This window comes from Gastrolobium bilobum, unplaced genomic scaffold, assembly GCF_033153095.1.
Source record: "Gastrolobium bilobum isolate Gb01-03AN ecotype WA unplaced genomic scaffold, APGP_CSIRO_Gbil_v1 utg7803, whole genome shotgun sequence".
Lineage (NCBI taxonomy): Eukaryota > Viridiplantae > Streptophyta > Magnoliopsida > Fabales > Fabaceae > Gastrolobium > Gastrolobium bilobum.
In genome coordinates, this window is record NW_026898482.1 from 180,711 (window position 1) to 202,097 (window position 21,387).

The 21,387-nt window shown below is 36.2% G+C and overlaps 1 protein-coding gene across 1 annotated transcript; it reads left to right on the forward strand.

Annotated features, from left to right (window-relative positions):
• The first annotated feature begins 10,301 nt into the window (after positions 1–10,301).
• Positions 10,302–19,972, forward strand: LOC133316728 (protein DA1-related 1-like). The gene is made up of 14 exons (XM_061518509.1): positions 10,302–10,458; positions 10,728–10,795; positions 11,283–11,434; positions 12,054–12,147; positions 12,736–13,000; positions 13,993–14,113; positions 14,346–14,429; positions 14,904–15,023; positions 15,159–15,371; positions 15,498–15,560; positions 15,667–15,785; positions 15,878–15,936; positions 16,026–19,401; positions 19,487–19,972. The coding sequence occupies exons 3-13, from the start codon at positions 11,324–11,326 to the stop codon at positions 16,343–16,345; spliced, it is 1,569 nt and encodes a 522-aa protein (XP_061374493.1). The 5' UTR covers positions 10,302–10,458; positions 10,728–10,795; positions 11,283–11,323; the 3' UTR covers positions 16,346–19,401; positions 19,487–19,972.
• The last annotated feature ends 1,415 nt before the right edge of the window (positions 19,973–21,387 follow it).

Consider the following 21,387-nt stretch of genomic DNA (forward strand, 5'->3'; position numbering starts at 1 on the left):
GGTGAAGTTTTTTCAAAATAGGTTGTTGAAGATGTGGAATTTAAGCGGCTCTTATGAGTTCATTGATATGGAGAATGATTATTTTTTATTTCGGTTTGACAAGATTGAGGACTACAATTTTGTTTTGCAAGAGGGTCCTTGGATTGTAGCTGATCATTATGTAATGGTTCAACGTTGGCGTCCCTTCTTTAACCCTCATGATGATGATTTCAAGAAGCTGGCTGTATGTCTACGTATTCCAGGTCTCCCAATTGAATTCTATACGTCTAAGCACCTATGTAACATAGGTAATCTTTTCGGGAGAACACTCAAGATTGATAGGAATTCAATTCGGAAAGATATCATAGGAGATAAGGAGTTCACAGATTGAGCAAAATTTGCCCGTATTTGTGTGGAAGTTGATCTTCGAAAAGGATTCCTGTCTAAATTCAAAATAGGCAACCATGTTTTTCCAGTGGGCTATGAAGGTTTGCACCTTGTTTGCTTTGCTTGTGGTAGGTATGGTCACCGCCGTGATTCATGCCCTACCCTTGCTCCTGCTTCGACTAGTACTATTAATCAGAGTACTCAGATTCATACAACAATGGCAAACACCACAGTTCAGCATAAAGTGGCGATGGAAGGGGAGGCTTTTGGTTCTTGGATGCTTGTCCAGCGTAACCAGCGAGGAAGAAAGAAGGTCGTGAATTCAGCTATGGATGCTGCAATCAAGGAGAAGGCTCATGAAGTGCATTCAATTCCGAGCAAAAAATCCGCACCTGGTGTAATTGCCAATAATGGGGGGGAAAAATCTGGTGCTGTCATGCAAGTTAATGCCAATTTAGGAGGAGTGAATATAGGTGCTGTTAAGAGGGAGATTTTATCAACAAAAACGGTCCCTAATTATGGCCAGCCAATTGGCTCACGTTTCGCAATCATTGCTGACGTTAACAAAGTTTCAAAAGATGATAACGTTGCAAGGATGTCTAATCATCAGGATTTTAATGCAATTAATTTGCAGAAATCAAGCAACATTCCTGATTTGAATCAGTTAACCATCATGGATACGTCAGCGCAAAATATTCCTCAGCCAGCTAAGCATATGGGTGATCTAATTAATAGTCTGACTAAGCCTTCGATTGGGGCCCAGGAAAAAAAGAACCAAGAAGATCAACTCCTGCAGAATGGGAGCGTTAAAGTTTCTAGAAAAAACAAACAACAGATACCGAATAAGACTGGGGCGGTGAAGGAATCTTTTGTTCTAAAGAAAAAACAAACGGGTCTTGCAGTATCTTCTAAGTCTTTCAAGCTTCCCTCTAAACCTCAATCTTTATCGAGGGAATCTAAGGAGAGAATTTTTTTGAGTTTGACTAAAGGTGATACAAACATGTTTCTCAATGATATAGCTCGTAACGTGAATCCTTCTCCAAGCTCGAATCTGGCTCTTAGTTCCATTTCCGGGAAACAGGAGAATGGTCAGCTTCTTGAGAGGGGCCAGCAAAATGGAAAAATCTTAATACCGGACGAAGAGTTTAAGGAGACTAATGAACCCCCTGATGCTTTGGTTAAATCGGTGTTAGGCAATCAGGCTCACAACAATTTGGTGGATTCGGATGGTGCTTCCATTTCGGGAGATTTAAGTGTGCAAACTGTTCCTCAATGATTGGTGTTCATACCATTCTTTCTTCTTCTCTGTATTTGTTTTTTATGAATATTGTTTCATGGAATTGTAGAGGGGCTGGAAAAAAGGGCTTTTCCCCCCTAATAAAAGACCTCACAAGAAGATATCGTATTTGTATCTTAGTGCTTTTGGAAACCCGTATTGGTGGACTGCGTGCAAAGCAGGTGGCTAAAAGCCTAGGGTTCTCAAATTTTTTTATTTCTGACCCGATTGGTTTTTCAGGAGGTATATGGATTCTTTGGAATTCATCAGAAGTGAATATCCAAGTTCTGCATACTGATCATCAATTTATTCATTCAAAGATAAGCTGACTTAATTATCATAAGCAGGAATTTTTCACCTTTGTTTATGCTAGTCCTCGGCGTCAAGAGCGTCATGCTCTATGGGATGCTTTGGAGAATATTCAGCCGCAAAATAATAATGAATGGTGCATTATGGGTGATTTTAATACTTACATTCACTCGGAGGAGAAGAGGGGGAGTTCAGTTCACAATTGGAGGAGCATGCAGGATTTTCAAGATTGTCTTACGTCTTGTCATCTTAGTGATCTGGGGCACCAAGGTCCGAGTTTTACTTGGAGAAGAGGTAATCTTTTGGAGAGACTTGATCGTGCTTGTGTAAATCAAAGCTGGAACATGTCATTTCCGAACAGAGTTATCTCTCACCTTCCTTTTTATAACTCTGATCATCGTCCAATCCTTCTTTGGGATGGACAACCAAATTTTAGTAATGGAGGGGCTCGTCCTTTTCGTTTTCTAGCGGCTTGGTTGACTCATAATTCTTTCTCTGATCTAGTGAAGAGGTGCTGGGCAGGTGGTCACAATTGGAAAGCATCTAGTGAAAAATTTCGAGAGAAAGCCACATCCTGGCATAAGGATTGTTACAAGGAGGAGGAGAAGTTAAAAAATAATCTTCATTCTCGCCTCCGTGGAATTGATTATAGCTTAAGTCAACATCCTTGTCATTCTCTGGAGAGGCTGCAGAAAGAGATCTGGCAACAGTTAAATACTATTTATCTTAGAGAAGAGATTACATGGTACCAAAGATCTAGAACTGACTGGATTCGGTTTGGTGACCGTAATACTAAATTCTTCCATTCAGCAACAGTTGCCAGGCGTAGGAGGAATAGGATTGATGCCCTTCAAAATGATGTCGGGGATTGGATTGCTAACCCTTATCTTCTCATGAGTATGGCAGTGGAATACTATGATAATTTATATAAGGAAGATATTCCTCTCCGGCCTAATTTTCCCATTAGGAACAAATTCCCAGAAATGGAAAGGAGAGTTATGATGGCTCTTGAGAGCTGCCCTAGTAGTCAAGAGATTAAAGGAGTATTGTTCTCAATGGGGCCTTTTAAAGCGCCTGGTGTTGATGGTCTTCATAGCATATTTTTTCAAAGCCAATGGGATGTAGTGGAGAGCTCTGTTTGTAATTTCATTAAGGGAGTCTTCAATGATCCTAGTCGTATAGAAGAAGTGAATCAGACTCTTCTTTGCTTGATTCCTAAACTTGAGAATCCTCATACTTTCAAGGATTTTCGTCCGATTAGCTTGTGTAATGTTATTTATAAAACGGTAACAAAAATTGTTGCTAACCGTTTAAAATTGCAGATGGACAAGCTGGTGATGCATAATCAGTGCAGTTTTATCAGAGGTAGACAAGGTACGGATAATGTCATAATTGCTTAAGAGCTAATCCATTCAATGAGGAAAAATAGAGGATCTAAAGGTTGGATGGCGATCAAGGTTGATCTTGAGAAAGCATACGATAGGATCAGTTGGAATTTCCTTCAGGATACCCTATATGATGTAGGGCTTCCTGAAAATTTGATAAGACTAATTATGTTGTGTGTTTCATCTTGCACTATGAATGTTCTTTGGAATGGGGCTTGTACTAAAGAATTTCGGCCAACTAGAGGCTTAAGACAAGGAGATCCTCTTTCTCCTTATCTTTTTGTCCTCTGCATGGAAAGACTAGCCCATCTCATTTCTCAGGCAGTGGATCACAGGAGGTGGAAGCCAGTGAGGATTAAAAGGGGAGCTCCACAAATTTCCCACTTATTTTTTGCTGACGATCTCCTTTTGTTTGCAGAAGCTTCTCAGGAGCAAGTGTTAATAATTCAACAGGCCTTACATATATTTTGTGATTCATCTGGTCAAAAAGTCAATCATAGTAAGACTAGAGTTTTCTTTTCTCAGAATGTGGGTCATACTCAAGCAAACCATCTTAGTGGGCTTCTTGGTTTTTCTTTGACTGCGGATCTTGGAAGATACTTGGGAATTCCTTTGCATCATAAGCGAGTAGGTCGGTCATCTTTCTCTTATGTTTTGGATCGAATGAATTCTAGAATTGCTGCTTGGAATCATGCCAGTCTATCTCTAGTAGGTCGTGTTACATTATCTAAAGCAGTGTTATTAGCAATCCCATCATATCCAATGCAGGTGTGTTCATTACCGCAAGTCACCTGTGAAGAGATTGATAGGAAGATTCGAAATTTTGTTTGGGGTTCATCTCCACAGTCTAGACGTTCTCATCTTGTGGCCTGGAAGCAGATTTGCATGGATAAAAAAAATGGAGGCCTTGGACTGCGGAGTATGAGGGAAATGAACTCAGCATTTATCATGAAGGTTGGGTTCAACCTCGTAGCTCATCCAGATGCCTTGTGGTCAAAGTTCTTACGTGCTAAGTACAATGTGGAGGCAGGCATGAGACCAATTATTCATGCTCCAAACAACAGCTCCCAGCTTTGGAAGGGAATTACGCGTCATTGGAATATTATAATGGATCATAGTCGGGTGCAGTTAGGCAATGGTCAGTCCACTATGTTCTGGCTTGATAGCTGGCTGCCCGATTGTGGTCCTTTGATCTCATATGCAGGTTCTCAGTTTTCTATTAGTGATACTCTTCAGAAGGTGGTGGACTACGTGGATGAATTGGGGCAATGGAAATGGAATTCTCTTCGACAATTGCTTCCAGATTCTGTGCTGCATCGATTTATGAATTTTCTTCCTCCTTCTAGTCAAGATGGCCAGGATCATTTAATTTGGAATGGAACGACAGATGGCAAGTTTACTGTTAAGTCAGCATATGCAATATTAGCCATCAAAGATACTACAATCCAACAGTTTCCTTGGGAAAGTGTTTGGAGATGGCAGGGGCCAGAAAGATTTCGCTTTTTTCTTTGGTTAATGGCAGGGGAGAAGCTGATGACTAATGTTTGTAGACTCCGCCGCCATATGGCTCTTTCAGATCTGTGTCCTAGATGTAATCAGTCTAGTGAAACTATCCTTCATACTATTCGCGACTGTCCACAATCAAAGGAAGTATGGTGCATGATAATGCCTCATATAAATCAGCGTGAATTTTTAAACCTCAACCTGCACAATTGGATCATTTCTAATTTAGACAGCTCAAAGGATTGGGGGATGGGGTCGGACTGGCCTCTTTTATTTGGAATCTTAGCCTGGAAAATTTGGAAATGTAGGAATTCTTGGGTTTTTGAAGGTGATCGCCAGAATGCTTATTCACTTATCCGTTCGGCAATTGGTTTCAGAGATAGTGTCGCTCTTGCAGCTAACCCTGTTTTTGGAGCGGGCAATCAACCAAGGAATCGAATAGAGAGATTGGTTGCTTGGTGTTGTCCTCCTGTGGATTGGGTTAAGCTTAATGTTGGTGGTGCATGTGATGCTAATGGTACTAGGACTGGGTGTGGAGGAGTTTTTCGCGATGCCTCAGGAACTTGGATCGTCGGATTCTGTAAAAATTTAGGCTCAGGTACAGTTTTGCATGCTGAGTTATGGGCTTGCTTGGTTGGTTTGGAGCTAGCTTGGGATAGAGGTTTTAGGCAAGTTTGGCTCGAAAGAGATTCTCTTTCAGCTCAACAGCTCATTACAAATGGGTGCCACCATGATTACCCTGCGGCTAATTTGGTGAATCGTATTCGAAATTTGATGCAGCGAGATTGACAGATTTATATGTCTCACATTCACCGTGAAGGAAATAGAGTAGCGGACTTTCTAGCCTCTTACTCTTATGGTTTCTCTTGGGTAATTCAGGAATTTGATTGTCCACCGTCAGGTTGTATTGATAGTCTGTATGGTGACACTATAGGTGTTCACTGGTCTAGGCTTTGTGCCTAGTTTCTTTTTGTTGTGTTTTTGTTTTAATTTCCTATTATTTCCAAAAAAAAAAAAAAACGATGAGTTAAATTTCACTATTTATTTATATTTTATTGAATTGAAATAAGATAGATAAAATGGTACATTAACAATATGGATTATATATTCCCGGAATAATACTTTGACAGTTTTGTAACCATTTAAATTTAAATTAGTTTTTTTTATTCAAAGGAACTGTATATAATTATGCAGTAGTAAATATTACATTCTTTGTAAAATGATATAATATTCTTACAGTACATAAGAATATCTGAAAAGAATATTTTGCATGTAAATGATATATTCATTTACAAGAAAATTTTTAATATAGCAGCATGCTATGAAGTACCGACACTTCAAAAGCCTTGACGTGTCGTGTCCGACACTTCCCGACACTCCGACATTCTTCGACACTTCAACATGCGTTGTAGAGACTCAAAAAAAAGTTCAAAGGTTGTGTTGCGTTGCGTTTTTAGTTCCAATTATTAGATTCGTTGGATTACGATTACTATTTTATTGAGTTTAACATAAATATTTGGGATATTTAATGTTTCTTTACAAAATTGATGAGTATTATAAGTTTAACTTCATTTTTTTGTTAAATTATTGAGTATTAAATATAATATACATTACATAAATTAAAAATAATATTTAATATCAAAACGTGTCCTAACGTGTCAAAATCTAGCATTTTTTAGAATTAACGCGTTAGAGTGTCGTGTCGTATCGTGTCTCGTGTCCCGTGTCAATATCGATGCTACATAGGCAGCATGTATATAATTTCATTAATTTGTATTCGGTGTTAATTTATCTTCATCTCTATATTTATTATCTTGTAATTTTATTTTCACTGTAGATCTTCTTATTTATTTTTATTTTTGTTGTTGGAAAATTAGATCTTCTTATTTATAAATATAAATATGTTGGATCGAATCACGTTAAATTATATATGATATGTCTTTGATAATTTTTCTTAATTGTTTGCATTTATACAACACCGGGGGATGTAAAGTATGTATATTTATGTGTTTAAAATATGGAATTATTGTGTCTTTATAGAGTAGAAAATAAAATTATTTCTTTTATATATATATATATATATATATATTTATATGAAAGTATGTGGACTTATATTTTTATTTTTCTTCTTCTTTTTATATGACTTTTCATGAATCCTGTATCTTTTTATATATGTATAAAAGATAATTTTACCTCATATAATATAAAAAATATTAATTCCTTAAAATATTATTGGCACGTGAGACTATTAAAAATAAAAAAAAGTGTGTATTATTTTAAAGGATGTTAAGTTATATCATTTTAAGTGAGAGAAAGAGATAGATAAAGAGAGAGAGAATAGACAAAAAAAAAATAAAAGTATGAGTCTCACCTCTTTATGAGAATGAAATAATATAAATTATGTCATTTAAAAGGACAAATATTTTTTCCAAAATAAAAAACATAAATGCAGGATAAACAAAAAAATTGGCTCTTTAAACGCAGCATAATGATGAAAGAAACAAAATGAAATATATAATGAAAAAGCTTTCACTCTCACGTAGAAGATGACAGTTGTCATTTTGAAGTGTTTGGTTTCTAGTGGAAAAGCTTAAAATAGTGGTGCTGGTAAATGCGTTAGGCAAGTGGTTGGTGCTCCTCTCGAAATAGATTTTTGCAGGCCCCATTTATGTATACAATATGCTTTATTTTTTCAATTGATTATTTTGGTACTATGTAAATTTATTAAGTATGAATTCAATTACTAATTTACGATCATAATGTGCCGAAACAAATGCGTTGACATCAACATTTTTTTTTTTTTTTTTTTGATAACATTAAGGGGCGAAGCCCCAAACAAAAACAAACTAACAACCAGAAACAAAAAATAACTATCCAGGGTCTATACCCCTATAAGAGGAGATTCCCTGAAGATCGTGATCAAATAACTGAGCAAGGTGAAACGGCATAACTCTATGACTCCAGAATCCAGTATCTTTGTGAAGAACAGACTTGGCTAACCAATCAGCACAGGAAATCAACATTTTTTTTAAGAGATCTGTGACGTTGTATTTTTACCCTTAACAAGGGAAAATGGTTGGGTATTCTCCAAGATCTATGCATATTGTATATAGGCATATGACTTGCCATCAAACTAAGACAAATTACCCCAAAAAAATCCCTTAAAAATGTTTTCTGCTTATTCATCTAATGACCTGAGACATACAAAAATTTACAAATTCTTTGTATTTGGTGCTACTTTATCTTCACCCACAGCCACATATTCGTTCTTAGAAAGGTTCATAGGCCATAACGTCATCAAAGCAAATGGGTTTACTGTTTATATGGTTTAATATCTGAAAAAAAAAACAATCTAACCTACGTCAGAACCCATTATGTGGCCAGCTCCGGGACATTGTGATTGTGAGTTTACATCACCTAGTGGCTAGGGAGGGCGGTTTCGCATTCAGTGACTTGAATCTAGACCTATCTTTAGCCTTGTTCATTCAATTTTATATATGAAATCCTATAATTAACAGATATTAAGAAAGAGTGACGATATTCTAACTATCAAAAATTCTTACTACTAACTTACTACCCATCGTATCACCATTGGATTAAAGAGAGAATGTTAAAAAGTTTTTTTAAAAAGAAAAAATATTAATCTAATGATGATTAGATAGGTAAAAAGTTAGTAGTAGAAAATTTTGAGAATATCCCTCCTCGGATGTGAGAGATGTTGGAGCATGGATCCGCGAGGCGAGAAAAAGGGTCGTGCATTATTACGGTGTTTGCTTGAAAAGGGATGTGAGAGCTGTTGGAGCATGGATCCACGAGGCGAGAAAAAGGGTCGTGCATTATTACGGTGTTTGCTTAAAAATCAAATCAGACACACCTTTCAACCTCAAATTACTCTCTTAATTTGAATAAATGATGTGTTACTTCTCTTTTTCTTGCACGAAAAAACAAAATTGAACAACTTTGAATAAAAATAAATTGAGAGATATGCAGGGGTTTATGCATTTTTTTTTGAAACACTAATATTGCTTGCAGATAAAAAAAATACAAACTCGCGTTGTTATTATTTTTTTTATTTTTCTCTCTAAATTTTATTTATCAGTTTCAATGAAGGATAATCTTTTATGTCAATGAGTTACACGTGACGTGCAACTAACATATTAAAAAGTGTGTTTATCTTATTTTATCATAAAAAAGCGGTAGAAAAATAGCATGAAAAAAATGATTAGCAGATATATTCTTTCCTTTTCAAAAGACCCAATTAATGTTATGTTCGGTTACAAAAGACCCAATTAATATTTTGCGCCGAACATAAAGGAATGAAGAGAAAAATTAGTGTGACAAGTGAGTGGTGCTCTCCCACGGAACCTTGTCTGGGGCTGGTATGGAAACACTTTCTATGTAAACCAGCTCTCTTTTATATATGTGTACTTACAAAAATATTTAATGGAAAGAAAAAGGTTTGCCGACAATATGATTAATGAATTTTGGTATTCTCCTTTTCTTCCTTTAGGAACATATGTCTACATTAACTACATGTGTTGTAATAAGTTGTATAAATAATTAAATATCATAGACAAAAGAATCTCATGATCCATAGGTTTCGTTTGCATAAAATGTTATCTGAACGGAGTTAAAAAAGAAAAGGCAAGAGTTAGTGATTTAAAAGCATGTTTGGTGTGATGTATAAAGTTTGATAGTATAAGTTTATACTATACGTTATGACATTTTCAGTTGTTTGGTGTGGCCATTGTATAGTATAAGCTTATACAACAGAACTCCTTAATACATCAAAATGATGTATAACTTAATCAGACCTAAATGGGTAGATTAAGCCTCATAAGAGATTGATGTATTAATATTATTTACAAGTACAATTTTCAAGAACTAATATATCATTTTAATATTATTATATTAAATTATTTTTTTTAATATATTAATTTTTAAACAATTGGAGGATATTATCTTATATAATATGATACCAAATGCTGAATAGTATTAAAATTTAATCAAATCTTATACTATCAGTCATTATCTAATATTATACACTAAACATGGCCTAAATGCAACTCTGATTCCGCAAAGACAATTCATTAATACCGGAATGTACATCCACGAAAATAAAATTTAAAAAAAAAATATTTTTGATTTTAATTTTTAGATACAGCAGTAGCATATCAGCCTAACTTATTAAGAATAAGAAGGATGGAAAAAAGAGAGTCAAACTGAACTAGACAATTACTCATGCTCGAACCAAACGCAATAATAGAGTACAGATTTTTTTGGGGATGTTAAATGGCAGCCATGTCGATTACGTGGCAAAAGAGCATTACAGGACGAGAAGTGGAGAAAAAAAGGCTCTTCATTTGAAGAGGACCAAACCAGAGAGTGAGATAGAAAGTACAATCACATCACAGAAACAGTTGGCTTTTTCCACAAATCACAGCTCAATGGAATATCAAAACTTGTAAGAATTATAACTTTCTGGGTTATTAATAGTGGACCCCACATGCTAATGGAGATAGTGGCAATGCACTGAAATTCATCAGCCTCTCTGAATGATACTCCCTATCTTCATCCCCCCGACCCGTCTTTTTGGTGATTTTAAGGAAGGCTTGTAAGGTAATTTAGCTCTCCTGTTACTAAAAAAAAAGATTCTACTGTTGTCTTTTTTTTCATTTGTACCCCTTTTGCGTAGATTCCAAGTACTCCTCTCGCCTTTTCTTTCTTTCTTTTGGTCTCAAAAGCTATTCTGGTACCCGGTTTTATTCACTACTGTACTCTACTAGTTCCTCTATGACTGGTTCTTACTTAACTTCCTGACCATGCATATTAATGAGATTCGGGAATTGTACTTGAATTTGGATTCATCAGATTCCTTGTCTCTGCAGATTCTTAATCTCTTTCTGGAAAGTTCTCTTTTGGTGGAGAGTGTTTCTTCTGAAGCAATTTCATTTCGGTGAGTTATTTATGCAACAGATTAGATACTGAACTCTACTTGTCATCTTTTGTTTTATTTTAGAAACGGATGATTTTGGTATCTTGCAAGTTTTCTGACAATCGGTATATATCAGTTGTGGAGAATCTCTCTCTATCAGTCTCACTCGTTTTCCCTTTCTTCAATTTTCTCTTGTGCCTTGAAGACATGATGATAAAAAAAAGAAAAAGGAGGCATGGTCTGATGGTCATTATATTCCCAATTCTCTGCTCTTCGTTTTGCATATTTCTGTTGTTGCTATTACCTGAGCACCATAAAATGTTTTTCCAGTAACATTTGTTTGTGTATTATATTGTAGTTGTTGATTCTGGTAAAATTCGTCTAGGGATACTATCATGCTGCATTTGAATTTTGAAGTTTGGACTCAAAGCCTGGCCTTTACTTTTTTAAGAGCTTATTAGTCTGTAGATTCTCCTTCTATATAAATTATTGAATATATTTTCTTCAGGAAAAGGTTTGCCAACCTGAAGGAGAATAATATTGCATGATATGGATTGGTTTGACAAGTTGCTTGAGGACACCAACCATGTAATTTCACGAGGACAATACCATGGCAGACACGGAGATGACAGAATTTGGGATAATCAATTTAGTTCAACGGTAATCAATTTGTTTTTCTTTTCTAGTAAGAATTTGAAATCATTGTCATATGTCACAAATTATCATGTCATTAAGCGAGCCTTTTACTGAATTTAGCTTGATGGTAGCATGAATCTAACATGGTTCCAGGTTCCTCTTAGACTTAGGCTGCATTTGATGCATATCGAGGAACAACACAAACAAACAAGGACAGTACAACACAAGTGGTTGAGTTAGTGGACAATGTTTTGTGTTATTAGCTGTTTGATGACCGATGCACATAGATTAAAATGTTTGTAATATATACGTTTAATATCCTTAAATACTTGATAGAATAACAATTTATTTTAATACCCCTTATGTTGTACATTGTTTTCTGCGCAATAGAGCTAAAAAAATGAAGGGGTAGGGGTTATTTGTCTTTTCCTCTATTTGTGCCGTGGACAAAATTTGTAACCTGGTTTAGTGAATAACAAAAATTTAGAATTTTGTGCTGTCTCTGGAACTGCTTTTAGTCCGGTACTTCCACTATTTCAAAAGTTACAAATTTTTTATGCTGTGCAGTTTCATATCTTTTAGCAAATCAAACATAACATTAAGGAGATAGTCTAAAGTTGTAATAGTGGCAAACTGAGTGCAGGCTGATGAATTGACGGATATTGAGAAAGAAGACATTGACCGTGCAATTGCACTCTCTCTGGCAGAGGAGGATCAGAAAGGGAAAAAAGTTATTCGTAAGATTTATGCTTTTGCACATTGGTAGTTAAAAATTCATTTGCTTGTTAGTTTGTCTCAAATTTAATGCCATTAGTGATCCATCATACTGCATTTGAGGTACCTATACTACATACTTTGAATCTAACCAAAATGTTCATTGATTTTTACGAGATCTTGCACACCTCCTGTATTATTTGCTGTCTTTTTATGCTTATCTAAATGTCTTCTTCATTCTTGTTTAAGTAAGTTATGTTTTATGGATCAAAGACTATGATGCCATCCGTTGAGTCTTTTGTTTACATCGTAATTAGAGTGGTGTTATGAAATGAAATTTGAAATTACTGCATTTAGCTTCTTGATTTCTTTAAAATATAATTTTAATATGTATATAAGAATTATGGGGATATCTTGATTCTGTTGTTTCACTTAATTTGCAAGTGGTTAACATATTTTTCTTATGGTTATCCATTGAAGATTGAAGAAATTCCGACATTCCATTTGGTATATATATATATGTTCAGAAATGGATGCCGTTAATACATTCATTATTTCCATGCCAAAGCATATCGAAAATGTCTCATGTATTTTTCCTCATAATACCCCAGAGGATGATTATCTTTCTGAAGATGAACAACTTTGTATAATTGATGAGGAGGAGGATGAACATCTTGGTAAAGCTCACCTAGATGAAGATGAATATCTTGCTAAAATTAAACAGGTTGAAGATGAACATCGTGCTAAAGTTCAACTTGAGGAAGATGAGCAACTTGCCAGGGCAATTCAAGAGAGTTTGAACATTGGTTCTCCTCCTCGACATGACAATGATCCTTTATTTCAACCTTTTCCGCACTTCTTTCCACCTGGATGCAGGTAATTTGGGTATTATCAGATCTTTATTTGGAGGTGAATCCATTTACTGTCTATGGAACATGCTGAAGTTCACTAGTCGTACTAAATAAAGGGACAATAATGCAATGGCTGTGCCAAAAAAAAATCTTTTCAAACAGAATATGTTTTGAAACTTCAATTTTAAGTATTTCTGAATTATGCTTAGTTAAGCTCAGAAATGTACATATGGAGATTAAAGATTGTTGGTTTTTCCCCTTGTTTCACTTAACCCCTTTTTGCTTTATCTCTCTCATGGATGACATTTTGAATCATTTTATCTTCTAAAATTTGGAATAGTAAGAGGAAAGTTATGCTCCTCCTATTTTCAAAAAATAATCAATGACATGAAGCGTGAGAAAAATATCATGAAAGGGGATGTTTTTTAGTCTTTATGTGTTGTTACCTTTGTTGATATATCTACGTAGAGATACAAAGCAACATTTCAACGAGTGTGATATGGATAAAATCTTCTCATGTTTTATGTTGTGTTGTAATTTGAGATTATGTATCTTACCAAAATGAATCAACAAAAAATACTTGAGTGATAGGCTATCCAACTAACTGATTTGGGTTTAACATATGGCAGTCAATCTTTTGTGGAGAGATTATAGTCTGAATAATTAAACTGGGATAAATACTTGATTGGGATTTTATACATGACACCTTCGTGTCTGATAGTTTTCCTTATTGTTCTAAAGTACCTTTGAGTTAGATGAACTTGTTGAAATGAGTAGTCATTTAAAGGAACATTCTATAATGGGGTTAATTTAGTATTATTTATGGTCTGGTGAGCACTTCGCAAAGAATATCTTGCATTGTTTTTTATATTCACCAAAGAAAATTACAACACTTGTCTCTGTTGCAACAACGTGGATCCATATAGGAGACATCTGTAAAATTTATTTTTTGTAGTTTCATGAATCTTTCTTACCTAAAACAAAGATTAAACCTGGTTCTGTAAAATCTGCATGCAGAATTTGTGCTGGGTGCAACACTGAGATTGACCATGGAAGATTTTTAAGTTGCATGGGAGCAGTCTGGCACCCAAAATGCTTCCGCTGCCCTGCTTGCCATCTTCCAATTACTGATTCTGAGGTCAGACTCATGATTTCTTTGCTGCTTGCTTCACAAATCTGAATTTATTTAAAATAAGTTGAATCATCTTTTTTTCTTTTTGGTGAAAAACCAAGTTGAAATTTTATTCTGGAATTCATAAATGAAAGTCTTCAAATTATTTCTCTCTCTCTCTCTTTGGTCTCTGTTTTTTTTTTGGTCAATCTCAGTATGATTGTAAATAATGTTTGAATCTTTGTTCCTTCCTTCACAGTTTTCCATGTTTGAAAATCGCCCTTACCATAAATCCTGCTACAGGGAGAAGCATCACGTAAGATGTGATGTTTGCAAGAACTTTGTAAGTATCTTAGCAATTGTTTGTCACTTTCTATTAGTCAATTTTGTCGTCCCGGTTTCCTATCCAAGGTTTCTTTCAATATTGACGCACTTTATAAATTGCACTACAATGTATATATAAGCATATAAGACTTTTGAAATGTCTCTAATCTATGTCAAAAAAAATTCCTTCTAAATTACTACAGTTAACGTGTGCCTCTTAACTTATTTGTAAATATTTGAAATGTTGATTGAATAAGTTTTGCTAGCGATGTTTTATGAATAGAGTTACTTTTCTTCCAATGCCTTCAACCATTAGGGGTATGAGTGCAACAAAAAATGAAATCACAAGGGTGTAAGTGAAACACCTTAAGCCATTGTGGTGAAAATATGGTGACTCTTGTATAAAAGAATTTAGCTAAGTCTGCCCCTTTTTTTAATTGCAAATAATATATGCTGTACACTGAACTAGAATTGTTGATTTTTGTTGTTGCAGATCCCAACTAATTCAGCTGGCCTCATTGAGTATAGAGCTCATCCTTTCTGGCTACAAAAATACTGTCCATCGCATGAGCTTGATGGTACTCCTCGTTGTTGTAGCTGCGAAAGAATGGAGGTCAGTTATATCAGCTCCCAAAACTTTTCATCCTGTTATTACCAATTAGGAGCCAATGCCATTCCTCCCCTCACCCCCTTCTGTTTTTGTCTGTACCTTTCCATTATCTAATATTTAACTTTCCAATCAGTGCAGCCACGGGATACAAAATATCTTTTGCTTGATGATGGTCGAAAGCTATGTCTAGAGTGTCTAGACTCAGCAATTATGGATACTCATGAATGCCAACCTTTGTACATTGAAATACAAGAATTTTATGAAGGTTTAAATATGAAAGTGGAGCAGCCAATTCCTATGCTTTTGGTTGAGAGACAAGCACTGAATGAGGCCATGGAGGGAGAAAAGAATGCAAGTGACTAAGTGTTAATGTGTTAACTTTCATTCATGAGATGTGCTTGTTTCTTCTCTTTCTTAGACCGTCTTTCTATTGTCCTGACTTGGAGTTGTTCTTTTGTTTTTAACTAATAAATGTAGGGTCATCACCACTTACCTGAAACTAGAGGACTCTGCTTGTCAGAAGAGCAAACTGTCACCACTGTAGGGATTTTTTTGCTTGCAAATTTGAGTCTTCACATGCTTTTGATTCTGATAATAAAAAATTTGTGTATCAAATAGTGGTTTTATATATTTCATGTAATGCTAGATTTTAAGGAGACCAAGGATAGGGGCAGGCTACCGAGTCATGGACATGATAACTGAGCCTTACAGGCTGATCCGCCATTGCGAAGTGACAGCCATTCTTGTTTTGTATGGCCTTCCTAGGTGTCCTTCTTATGCCATCTACTTTCAAAATCCACAGTGCTTTCATGTGACATTCACAGTATATAATTCAAGAACTTTATGTTTATATATAGGTTGTTGACAGGATCAATCCTAGCCCATGAGATGATGCATGCATGGCTCAGGCTTAAAGGTATCTGTTCTGTGATCAATATCATGCAGAAAATTTATATTTTTCTTTCATGGTGCTAAGTTGGACGAAATTTATGTGTTTTTGGACAGGTTATCCCAACCTGAGTCCAGAAGTTGAAGAAGGAATCTGCCAAGTCTTGGCTCATATGTGGTTAGATTCAGAGCTTTATTCTGGATCTGGGAATGATGGTGTACCCTCATCATTGCCTTCCTCTTCTTCTGCTTCATCAAAGAAGGGTAAACGATCTGATTTTGAGAAGAAACTTGGTGAGTTTTTTAAACATCAAATTGAATCAGATACTTCATCAGCTTATGGAAATGGATTCAGATCGGGTAACAAGGCAACGCTTAAGTATGGGCTCAAAAGGACCCTTGACCATATCCAAATGACCGGAAGTTTTCCATATTGAAAATTTTAAAGATGATACAATTTTCTCACCTATTCATACGTCCACCAATCCCTCAGCTTGGTCATATAAATTATGTAGTTTAAAGACCTCTAGATCATATGGTTTAACACTAAATAAGGAATGAAAATGCTCCTCTTAACGTGCAGTTGCTCTGTAATCTCTGTCAAATGTTGGCACCATATGTTCTGTATGTATCACTAAAATACTATTCAGAAGTTGAGATAAACAGTTGAAGGAATGAAAGTATATAGAATTAATCTTGTACGCTGAAATTCGTTTCCTCACCTGGAAATTTTAACTGCTCCCTACTTTTTAGATTTGTTTTAGAGGAAGATTGATGTTTTGTCTTCGGGGTCTTACTAATAGCTTTTGGATAAGGTACTTTTCTATTGCTTTCTTTCCTCATTACTTAAATTAATTCGGATTTATGCAAGGGAAAATTTCACCAGGAAGATATCTTTATCTCTATTTGAGTAAATCACTTATTAAAATTGGTAAAAAGCAACATTTGTTCTACTCTCCCATTTATGATTAATGTCATAATTTTTCCTACTATTTGTAAAGGATTACCTGTTTCGGCGGTCCTAAAAATATGCTCCACTTTAACCGCTACATATGTGTCATTTAGTTATTTGATTTTAAATTATCTATTGTGGTTCGCTTTCCCCTGAATGTCTAAAATGTTCTTTTATTATGTAATACTTATTATGTAAATGATACACATAAGTTAGTTTTTTTTTATCACTATAGTCTTTAATTAATAATTAATTACTAATTCGTCCTTAAATCAAAATATATCATCCATCTATCCTTGTTTTATTGTGCACAACCTAAAATACCCGGGTACATAGGCGGTTACCCGGGTATAATTTAAAAATTTCACTCTACCCGGGAAGTTAGGTGGGATATCCGGGTATTGTTCAAAATCTGGAAAATGGCTTGAATTATTTACCCGGGTAATATAATATCCCTTACCATGAAATTTAATTAATTGCATGTAATTAGGCAATTAATCTTGTATTAGTGGGTTGAATCAGGTAAGATATCTAATTAAGAGAATTAGAGTCACTTTTGAGTAAAAGTGCAGTTAGTAGGAGTTTAGGGGTAAAACGATAATTAGCCAAATTATACCCGGTACCATAAAATATTATTGTGAGACATTATTTAATGATGTCATTGGCAAAGTTTGAAATCAAATTAGATAATCTAAGTGGTATGAGAGCAAGCCTCTCTTCTAGTATGGTCTGGTTCGAGGACGAACCAGTGGAAGCTGGTGGGCATATAACATCCTGGGCGCTGACGAGGGCGGGGAGTGATCGTCGGTGCGAAAGGCCATGGACAAGAAACGACTCTTTACAGGCTTCCAGCGGGGGTTTACATGAATGAATCGAATCGATACCCGAAAGAGAGGGATTCCAAAGACTGTGCTGGTATGAGACTGCATAGTTTGGGATAGCTTATAAGAATTAATTTGTACTACCTATACTAACAAGATGCATCTACTTTTCGGTAACCCAGAAAGGAAGAACTCCATAGTTAAGTGTGCTTGACTTGCAGTAATCCTGGGAAGTTTTTTCAGGAAGTGTGTGAGTGAGAAAAAAACACATTGAAAAGTCTCGTGTTATTATGTGGGATAGTCATTGATTCTTGAAGCGGCCGGACGTTATAGGTAGGGAGGGGGCTACCCGAGTAAATGTTGCCGGGTAGGATTTTTAAATAACCCAGCAGCCCCAATTTGGAAAATCCACAAAGGGGAACTAGGTAGAGCTGCTGGAAGTGCCTCATCATCGATTCCCTCACCAAATCTCGCTATCAATCTTCCTGTTTCAGATCATCCTTCGCGCACCATTATTGTTTCCTTCTACCGATTTAATTCCATTAAAGGTACATATTTTTCCTTTTTAACAATGCATTCTGATTTTGATATGTTTGTCACATTGAAGTGAAAAATTATTGCATTTTTTTAGTTTGCGTGGTTAAACATTGCATTCTGACCGTTTAATTTTTAAAAGTCGTAACCCTAACCGTTTTGATTCTGATTTCTGATTTTGCATTTTATTTTTTAGTTTCATAGTATGACTGCATGGTTGATAGACGCATTTCAAAGAAGAGAGCGGGGGATACCGAGAGGAGGACCAAGCGCCGACATGATGGGACGTCATCCTCTCAGCCCCAGGCTGCTATGCATCAAGCTCCAGACTTGCCGTTCGGATATTTATTTGAGGATGATAGTGATGCACACGAGAGGTTTGTGAAGTCCTTCATGAGCCGCAAGATTTGTGAGCCGAAATCACTGGATTTGGCCTTCTTCAACTTGGAGCGGTTCGACATTGTGCCACTTATTGAGCAGACACATTTGCCGGTGCTTGCGAAGATGAGGTGCCCGTATTCGGAGGTTATGGTGAGAGCATTCTACCAGAACCTCAACTATGTGCATGGCGAGCTGACTTTCCGTGTCCGCGGATTGATATTATCCTTACTGCTCCTATCTGGACATAGCTACTGGGGTTTGAGTTTGATGGTCTCACAGATGCAGCACTATATGACGGTGACTCCTATCTTATATTTAGTGGTTATGATCGGAGGCCATTGTTGCAGAGACCAGGAGAGCAGATGTTGAGGCCTGACAATTTGGTCATTATCCTGTGAGCAATTTGTTGGTGTCTGCCCGCATTCTTCTTTATGTGGTCACAGACATTACTTTCCAGCGTGGTCATAATCACTCGAAGGTGACTTTTGTGATCTTGTGGGCCCTCCTTCACCATATTCAGGGGAACTGGAGGCACTACATATGCATCCTGATGTGAAAGGCAACCAAGTCTAGGAAGGCTGAATTTCCTTTTGCATTCCTGGTGTAGAAGATTTTGCACAGGTTTGGTGTGCCTATGGAAACTAAACGAAGACAGCCACATGATGGAATGCCATGTTTGGTGAGCGTCTCCTGAAGTAGTGTGGGATCCTGGAGAGCCGAGCGAGTGTGTGGTACTGGAAGAGGGCACTTGAACCACCTGAGATCCCCCTTCACCATGATGCTGAGATGGAGGATGCACCTGCTGGTGATTTATTTTGGGTTATTTTGCATTAAGGTGTATTTTTTACGTAACTTAATTTTAATATTTAATGTTCATGATGTTGATACAGGCCTTGATGACGATGACGATGATGATGGCACTGCTGTTGCTGATGATGCACCTGCACGTCCTACCCGCATCCGACGACCACCAACTCCTCCATCTCTTGAGGGTGGATGGACAGCTCTTGAGGGTGGATGGACACTTGACCATGTCATGACATCCATGTATAGCCTGACATGTGGCCTTGACTCCTTGACCAGTGAGTTGAGGGTCTTTAGACAGAGCACAAGCAAGTGATGGACCCAAATTGACAGCAGGGTGACACGCATGGAGGCTGGCTACAGACAGGGTGCCCACACTGGTGAGGAGGCTGATGCTGTTGTTGAGGATGACGATGAGGATGAGGAGGACGATGATGATAGGGAGGAGACACAATTGGATTCCAGCCAGTAGGGTTTACTTTTTTGGATGTATTTTGGGTTAGTCAGGATGTATTCAGCCCATTTTTGGATGTATTGGGTTGTTTCATGGATATGCACCTTTTGTACTTGGATGTCCACCTTTTGAATGAAATACATATTTCAGATTGATTATTTTGCACTGTTATTGTATTTTGTATATGTACTTAAGAATGAGGAAATCTTTTACTAAAATGCAAGATTTGTGAAGTCCAACTAAATTCATGTGTAGATTAGCGCACTTCGTCCTACCTGCATCCCATATCTACCCAATCAATCCATCCCCAAGTCATATTGTATGTTGTCTACAGACAACAAGCACCAATCTTGACAAAAAAATGCGTGGACTAGCTGCTGGGGTTGCAAACCAAACTAGTCTACCCGGGTAACTTGTAATGGTTTACCCGGGTACAACCTACTCGGGTAAACCATTACAAGTTACCCAGGTAGACCAGTTTGTTCTGCAACCTCAACATCTGGTCCACCCATTTCTTGGTTACATGGCTCCTTGTAATCTTATCCCATAACACAATATGACTCGGGGAGGGGGTAATTGGGTTTAGGATACACACGTGGGATTATTTAATACGAAATGAAACGAAGTTCATTATAGGACGTAAGATTTGACACAACATGAAACAAATTACCAAAATATGAAACATGGTTCATTACACAACAATACATGGTTGTCCACAAACGCAACACATTACATAACAAAGTACAAAATTTTGTATAATGCTAATGTCTTTCCAAGATTAGGCATTTTGAGATAATGGGATGAAATACATGTATGATGGCTGGGAATAGAGATGACAAGGGGAGAGATTTGGGGTAAAAAAACATATAACTCATAACAATGGCTGAAACCCACTGATATTGGAGTTTCTGGCCGACAAATACTCGGGTAACTGGTCACCTAGGTAAATAACTCTGTACCCGGGTATCCGAGTGCATTACTTGGGTAAAAACTCAAAATGCATAAGAACAATTATATTTCACGAAATATACCCGGGTAGGGAAGGGGATACCTGGATATCTTAGGGGTTAACAGTCAAACATGGATAGATTGATGTTATATTTTTTTTAAAATGTTAGATTTTTGGAATAGTTTATAAGTAGGGTCAATTTGATAATTAATTATTGATTAAAGGCTACAGTGATCAAAAATAAGGTATTTATATTTATTTTCAAAATAAAATTATTTTGGGTTGAAAGATTAAAAAATTATAATTATAAAGACTATTATAATTTTGGAATAAATTATAATTACAAAAATATCTTAATTTTCATCCAAAATGATGTCATTTTGTACTCGATGTAGATAATTTATTTGCATTCACTACAAAAAAAATCCTTATATAAAATGTCAAAAATATTTTTTTATCAACATAATAAGTTATAAATGAAATGTCAAATAATACTTCTAGTTAAAAACAAGACCATAAACTATTATATAAGTTCAAAATATATAAAACAGATATGAACTTTTTAAGATATAAATTTCTGTTAT